The sequence below is a fragment of the Lemur catta genome, chromosome 21, assembly GCF_020740605.2.
Source record: "Lemur catta isolate mLemCat1 chromosome 21, mLemCat1.pri, whole genome shotgun sequence".
Classification (NCBI taxonomy): domain Eukaryota; kingdom Metazoa; phylum Chordata; class Mammalia; order Primates; family Lemuridae; genus Lemur; species Lemur catta.
This window is the reverse complement of record NC_059148.1, coordinates 34,219,779-34,227,032: the sequence shown is the minus strand read 5'-3', so window position 1 is coordinate 34,227,032 and position 7,254 is coordinate 34,219,779. Positions and strand designations below refer to the sequence as shown.

Below are 7,254 nucleotides of genomic sequence, written 5' to 3'. Positions count from 1 at the left end.
CCAGGCTGGAGTGCAGTGGCGTCATCTCAGCTCACAGCAACCTCAGACTCCTGGGCTCAAGCGATCCTCCTGCCTCAGCCTCCCGAGTAGCTGGGACTACAGGCATGCACCACCACGCCCGGCTAATTTTTTCTACATATTTTTAGTTGTCCAGCTAATTTCTTTCTATTTTTTAGTAGAGACGGGGTCTCGCTCTTGCTCAGGCTGGTCTCGAACTCCTGACCTCGAGCGATCCTCCCTCCTCGGCCTCCCAGAGTGCCAGGATGACAAGGGTGAGCCACTGCGCCCGGCCTGATTCTTTTGTATTTCATTTAGAGACGGGGTCTTGCTATGTTGCCCAGTCTGGTCTTCCCAAAGCGCTGGGATTACAAGCGCGAGCCACCACGCCTGGCCTATGCGGGTTATCTTTAAACTCCGAACACCTGTAGCTACAGAAAATAATAATAATAAAAAATAATAATGCTTGATTCCTAGCTCGCCCCCCACAATCAGGTATCCTGACAACCGTCCTTTGTCTTCCTTTTACAAGACGTGGATGGAAACCAAGGCTGGGCAGGGCGCTGCAGCCGGGGTCAAGGTCACTCAGGGAAGAACCGGGATTGGAACCCAGCTCCGGCCAACGGTACAGTCAGTCGCTGCCTCGCACCGCCCTCTCACCAAGCCACAACTTTTTTTTTAAAAAAAATCTTTTTTTCTGTCTTGATAAACTCTTTGCTACAAGGCAGCGGCGGGGAAGAGGAGTGGGGACCCCGTGTGCACGGGCTGAGCAGGACGGGGACCTCCCTGGACTCCCGCCGTCGACCCCGGAGCCTGGTCGCGTCCCCGAAGGCGGAGCCGGCGGGGCTGCAGGGGGCGGAGCCGGCGGGGCCAAAGGGGGCGGAGCCGGCGGGGCTGCAGGGGGCGGAGCCGGCGGGGCCAAAGGGGGCGGAGCCGGCGGGGCCAAAGGGGGCGGAGCCGGCGGGGCTCCAGGGGGCGGAGCCGGCGGGGCCGCAGGGGGCGGAGCCTGCGGGGCCGAAGGGGGCGGAGCCGGCGGGGTTGTAGGGGCCGGAGCCGCCGGGGCCGCAGGGGGAGGAGCCGGCGGGACTCCAGGGGGCGGAGCCGGCGGGGCCGCAGGGGGCGGAGCCGGCGGGGCCGAAGGGGGCGGAGCCGGCAGGGCCGAAGGGGGCGGAGCCGGCGGGGCTCCAGGGGGCGGAGCCTGCGGGGCCGAAGGGGGAGGAGCCGGCGGGACCCCAGGGGGCAGAGCCGGCGGGGTTGTAGGGGCCGGAGCCGGCGGGGCCGCAGGGGGCGGAGCCGGCGGGACTCCAGGGGGCGGAGCCGGCGGGGACCCCGGGGCGGAACCGGCCCTCCCGTCCCCTCACGCCCGCAGCCCGCCGCGACCGGTCGCCTACCCGCGCGCTGTGGGGACAGTAGCTCTTGCTGAAGATCACCACCCGGCTGCTCTCGATGAGGGCCAGGATGCGGCGCCGCAGCTCCTCGCGGCCCTCGGGCGGGCGGCTGGTGCCGGGGGACGACAGGTGGGCGCGGCGGCCCGGCGGCGACGACACCGGCACGCCGCGGACGCTGCCCAGGGGGCGGTTGGGGACGACGCCCACATTCCCCAGCCTCGGCGACTTCGGCGCCGGCGGCGGCGAGGGCGGCGGCTGCTCCAGGGCTCCGCGGTCGCTCCCGGCGAGGTCGGGCCTGCTCGGAAACCCAGGCGCGGACGGCGGCGGAGTCGGCGGCGGCGCCGAGACCCGGGACTGAGGAGCCGCGAACGCTGCCCGCGCCGCCCCGCCCGCCACCGGCCTGCAGCCCGCGGGCGGCCGCTCGCTCGCCCCGCTCCCAGCACGCCCCGGACACGCCCCGAAACGCCCCCTCCTGCAGTCCGCGGGCGGCCACTCGTCCCCGCCCCGCCCCTGGCACGCCCCGGACACGCCCTCTCCTGCCGTCCACGAGGGGCTGCTCACTCGCCCCGCCCCCGAACCGCCCCGGACACGCCCCCGCCTGCAGTCCGCGGGCGGCCGCTCGTCCAAGCCCCGCCCCCGACACGCCCCTACCCGCCGCCTTCGCGTCCCGCGCATGCGAACTAGGCCACCTGCCGCCCGCCACCGGCCTGCAGTCCGCGGGCGGCCGCTCGCCCCGCCCCCGGACCGCCCCGGACACGCCCCGACACGCCCCCACCCGTAGTCCGCGGGCGGCCTCTCGCTCTGTCCCCGCCCCCGACACGCCCCTGCCCCGCCCCCTCCGCGTCCCGCGCATGCGAACTAGGCCGCCTGCCGCCCGCCGCGCGGGAGCGCGCTGGCCTGCGCTGGGGGCCCGTTCCTGGCTTCACCCTCTGGTCTTTCCGGGGTCGCGCGTGCGTTCACGGCCCACCCGCCTCTGACCGCTACCAGCCCCTCAAACCGCCTTAAAAATACCTATTCTTCAGGGAGGATCGATGTCTCAATTTTAGGGGACTTGTGACCAAAAGCATCTTGAGGAAAGAGTGACATTTTTTAAAGTTTCTGTATCACACAAGCGCCATACAAATACTGAGTTTATGAAACCCCAATAAAGAGAGACGCTGGACCCCCAAGACCAGCAGATACGACCTGGTCCCTGCCTAGCTGTCAGGTGTCATCTCCTGACACTCTCCCTGCGGTTCACTGTGCTTCTAGCTTTGTCCCTGTGTCGCAGACACATCAAACCTGCCTGAGGGTCTTTGCATGTTCTCTGCTTCACTCTTGTAGGGTGTTCTCCCCTGCAAGGGACTGAATGTCTACGTCCCCCCAAATTTCACATGTGCAAAGGCCGGAGCCCTCCTGAGTGCCCTTAGGAGGACACAGAGCTAGCTTGCATTCTTCCTGCCACGTGGGGACACAGTGACACACAGTCCGCAACTGGGATAGAGGGTCCTCACCAGAACCCAGCAGTGCTGGGACCTCTGGGACTTGCAGCCTCTAGAACTGCGAGAAACAAACTTCCCTTGTTTGTAAGCCAGCCAGTCCCGTAGTACTTTGTTCCAGCAGCCCCACTGGAGTGACATCCTCTCCAGCAAATCCGGCTCCTGTGGTCAGCCAGGTCCTGGCTTAAACGTCCCCTTCTTAGAGAACATGCTGCTGGGGACCCCAATTGGAGTCACCCCTGGTTTTTCCATCAGTTTCAAACAGGCTCTAGTTCTTTCGTCGCACGTTTATTGCAACTGGGATCTCAACCTCTTCCCCTTCCAACCCTGCTCGTGCAGAAAGCCCCAGATTGGGAGGTTAGGGCACAGGTCACAATATCCAGGGACTGCTCCGTGCGACGCCTCCTGCCCGGGGTCCGTGTAGCCTGTTTCATGCTTCCACGCCACAGGCACTTCCCAGACACCTAGGTCTGTGCCCAGGTAACACTCAATGCACAGGTAAAAGACAGCACCTGTCCCCAAAGGGATGTCAGAAACAAGCAGTGCAAATGGATAAGGAGCTCCAAGCCGGGGTTGATGAACTAAAGAGTAAAAAGCCCGGATGATGAGAGTAGTAAGAGGATTCCAGGACAGCCTGGTGCATTTAGGAAAATGCTGCAAGATCCAGAAATGATTGGCAGGGGTGAGGGAGAATTAATGCTGATGAAGCAAGCGGGGGCCGGATGGCTGAGCCCCGCTGGATTTGCTGTTTAGAAACTCTAGGAAGTAGAGACAGGGAGGGAAAAAAAAGAAAAAAAAAAAAAAAAAAAGGAAAAAAAAAACACACAAAGAAAAAAAAAAGAAACTCTAGGAAGTAGAGACAGGGAGGAAAAAAAAAGGAAAAAAAACACAAAAAGAAAAAAAAGGAAAAAATAACACAAAAAGAAAAAAAGAAATAGAAACTCTAGGAAGTAGAGACAGGGAGGGAAAAAAAAAGGAAAAAAAACACAAAAAGAAAAAAGAAAAAGAAACTCTAGGAAGTAGAGACACGGAGAAAAAAAAAGGAAAAAACACAAAAAGAAAAAAAAAGGAAAAAATACACAAAAAGAAAAAAGAAATAGAAACTCTAGGAAGTAGAGACAGGGAGGGAAAAAAAAGGAAAAAAAAAACACAAAAAGAAAAAAGAAAAAGAAACTCTAGGAAGTAGAGACAGGGAGGAAAAAAAAGGAAAAAACACAAAAAGAAAAAAAAGGAAAAAAAACACAAAAAGAAAAAAGAAAAAGAAACTCTAGGAAGTAGAGACAGGGAGGAAAAAAAAAGAAAAAAAACACAAAAAGAAAAAAGGAAAAGAAACTCTAGGAAGTAGAGACACAGAGGGAAAAAAAGGAAAAAATACAAAAAGAAAAAAAAGGAAAAAAAACACAAAAAGAAAAAAGAAACTCTAGGAAGTAGAGACAGGGAGGGAAAAAAAAAGGAAAAAAAAAACACAAAAAGAAAAAAAAACGAAAAAAGAAAGACAAAAAGAAAAAAGAAAAAGAAACTCTAGGAAGTAGAGACAGGGAGGGGGGAAAAAAAGGAAAAAAAAACACAAAAAGAAAAAAAAAAAGAAACTCTAGGAAGTAAAGGGGGCTCTGCTTCTCCTCGAGGGAACTTTCCAGAGCGAACCCGCTCCTTAGCCCGCTTTGCAAGGCTCAGACCGCCACGCCCCCCGCCCCCCCCCCGGGCGCCTTTCCGGAAGGCGGACCCGCTGGACTACAACCCCCACAAGGCACCGCGCCAGCGCGCCACCTGATTGGTCGAGCCTCACGCGGCGGCCAATAGGAAGCGGTCTTGTTGGGTCGTGCGGCGGCGGCGGCGTCCGCCTGGTTGCTCGGGGGCCGGGCCGCTCGGCGCGGCCATGGGGAGCGCGGGGAGCAGCGAGGGCCGCCGGGTCCCCTTCGGGACGGACGACGAGGAGCGGGTCCGGGTGCTGCAGGGCGTCCGGGTGAGCGGGGCCGCCGGGGCCGGCGGGACGGCAGGTGACAGGCAGGCGACAGGGCAGGCCGGGGCAGGTGACAGGGCAGGCGACAGGGCAGGTGACCCGGCAGGTGACAGGCAGGCGACAGGGCAGGCCGGGGCAGGTGACAGGGCAGGGGACGGGGCAGGGGACGGGGCAGGTGACAGGGCAGGCGACAGGGCAGGGGACAGGGCAGGCGACAGGGCAGGCGACGCAGGGACACGACCCCACCAGGTGGCGTCTTCCCGCCTCACCGCCCGGCTCCGGGGAGGAAGGACGGGAGGACCGGGCGGGAGGGGTCACTTTCCAGCCCCGGGTGGCGTCCCTTCTCCGTGTCGCGCATGTGTCCCCTGGCTCGGACGCCCTGGCCCCCCAGGCGCGCGCGTCCTGCTGCGTAGACGTGAGAGGCTTCCGGTCCCGGATAACTGCAAGGGTCCCCTGACCCGGGGCTCACCCGTCCCCACGCTTTGTCGCGACTGTCGCTTATCCCCAGCGCCGCCAGGAGAGCACTTTGACAATTGGAACTCAGAGCAGACCCCTGCCCCTGGCTCGGGACCTTGCAACGCATTGATTCCTAATGCACTTGACGGGGAAGCGCCTCACCTGTCCAGGTGTCTCTTACCCGTCCACTTGCATGTTGGGACAGTTCCGTCACCTTCCACGCCAGGCTCAGAGGTCTTCACTAGCTGCAGAATGTTCTGGAAGATCCCCGCTGGCTTCAGGCAACAGGGTCTGTGCGTTGGCTGGTGTCTCCCTCCCAGCTTTCCTGAGATCTGGCTCTTTTTGTCACTCTTGTTACAGCTCACATGTCATCTGAGAATCCTTTATCCGACCCCTCAGTGGGAAGTGGCCAGCCACCCCGCTGGCCTTCGTTGATCATTTTCGTGCCACGCATCCCAATTTGAAATTGCTACGGATAATCGCGGTCAGCTGTTCGTTGTGTTGCCCGCTAGAGTGTAATAAGCTTGTCGAGGGTAAGAAGCTTGTGTGAGTCGCAGCACTGTCCCCAGGCCGGGCGCGGTTGCTCACGCCTGGCATCCCAGCACTCTGGGGAGACCAGCCTGGACAACATAGCAAGACCCCATCTCTAAATAAAATACGAAAAAATCAGGCTGGGCGTGCTCAGTGGCTCACGCCTGTCACCCCAGCACTCTGGGAGGCCGAGCCGGGAGGATCGCTCGAGGTCAGGAGTTCGAGACCAGCCTGAGCAAGAGCGAGACCCCGTCTCTACTAAAAATAGAAAGAAATTAGCTGGACAGCTAAAAATATGTATAGGAAAAACTAGCAAAAAAAGAAGGGTGTAGTGAGACACACGAGAGAGAGTCCTACAACGTGCACTGCACCCGAAGCCACCAACTATCTGTCATCTCAGCCAGTGTTTACTGCCAGCATGTTACTTGCTGGGCACTGGGCCTTGCTCAGACACTGAGGAGCCAAGCCAACGTCCCTGCCATCATGGAACCCCCAGCCAAGTAGGAGGAGGAGGAATGGGCCCAAAAGCGAGAAATAAAGAAGAGGCAAAAGAATAAAAGAACTGTGAATGTTAAGAAGGAAACAAGGGTGCCCAGAGGAATGGGGCCTACGTGCTTGAGGTGGGACGATCAGATAAGGCCTCTCTGACGGGGACACCTTGTCTATGTGACCTCAGGCAAGACTGTGCATTTTTTTTTTTTTTTTTTGAGACAGAGTCTCGCTCTGTCGCCTGGGCTAGAGTGCCATGGCGTCAGCCTCGCTCACAGCAGCCTCCAACTCCCGGGCTCAAGCGATCCTCCTGCCTCAGCCTCCCGAGCAGCTGGGACGACAGGCATGCGCCACCACGCCCGGCTCATTTTTTTCTGTATATATTTTTAGCTGTCCTGATTGATCTTTTCTTTCTATTTTTAGTAGAGACAAGGTCTCGCTCTTGCTCAGGCTGGTCTCGACCTCCTGACCTCGAGCGATCCTCCCGCCTCGGCCTCCCAGAGCCCTGGGGTGACAGGCGTGAGCCACCGCGCCCGGCCAAGAGTGTGCATATGTATCCCACGTCAAGCACCGCGCTTGCTGAGTGTAGTAAGAGCATTTCAGACATTTGACGTGCTCGCCTGTCTGACAGGTGGGATATTGTTAGCTGCATCTCAAAAGCGTGGACACGGTTTCAGTGAGGCGAAGTCACTAACCCGTGGTCACAGAGCGAGTTAATGGCAGAGCTAGAAGCTCGGGCTGTCTGACGCCGTAGCCTGTGTGCTTGGCAGCCACAAGGGGCTGAGGATGCTTGAAAAGATCGGCCAGGTTTTGAGGCCACACTGGAAGGCTCTGGATGTCAGGCAGGGCTGTGAACGTGTCATCTTTGCTCCCCCGTCCTCTGGGCATCCATGTCTGTCGTCGTTGGAGTTAGGGGGTCTCCACGAGCTCTTCTCATTCTGACATGCTGGGACTT

General features: G+C 59.1%; 1 protein-coding gene across 3 annotated transcripts in view; it reads left to right on the top strand.

The window, feature by feature from the left end:
• The first annotated feature begins 4,687 nt into the window (after positions 1-4,687).
• The window catches only part of CHCHD6 (coiled-coil-helix-coiled-coil-helix domain containing 6), a 70,575-nt gene continuing 68,008 nt past the window's right edge, over positions 4,688-7,254 (top strand). For all 3 annotated transcript variants that reach the window (XM_045534264.1, XM_045534263.1, XM_045534262.1), the window contains exon 1: positions 4,688-4,826. In XM_045534264.1, coding sequence (XP_045390220.1) covers positions 4,740-4,826 — 87 coding nt within the window. In that variant the 5' untranslated portion in view covers positions 4,688-4,739. The remainder of the gene's footprint in view (positions 4,827-7,254) is intronic.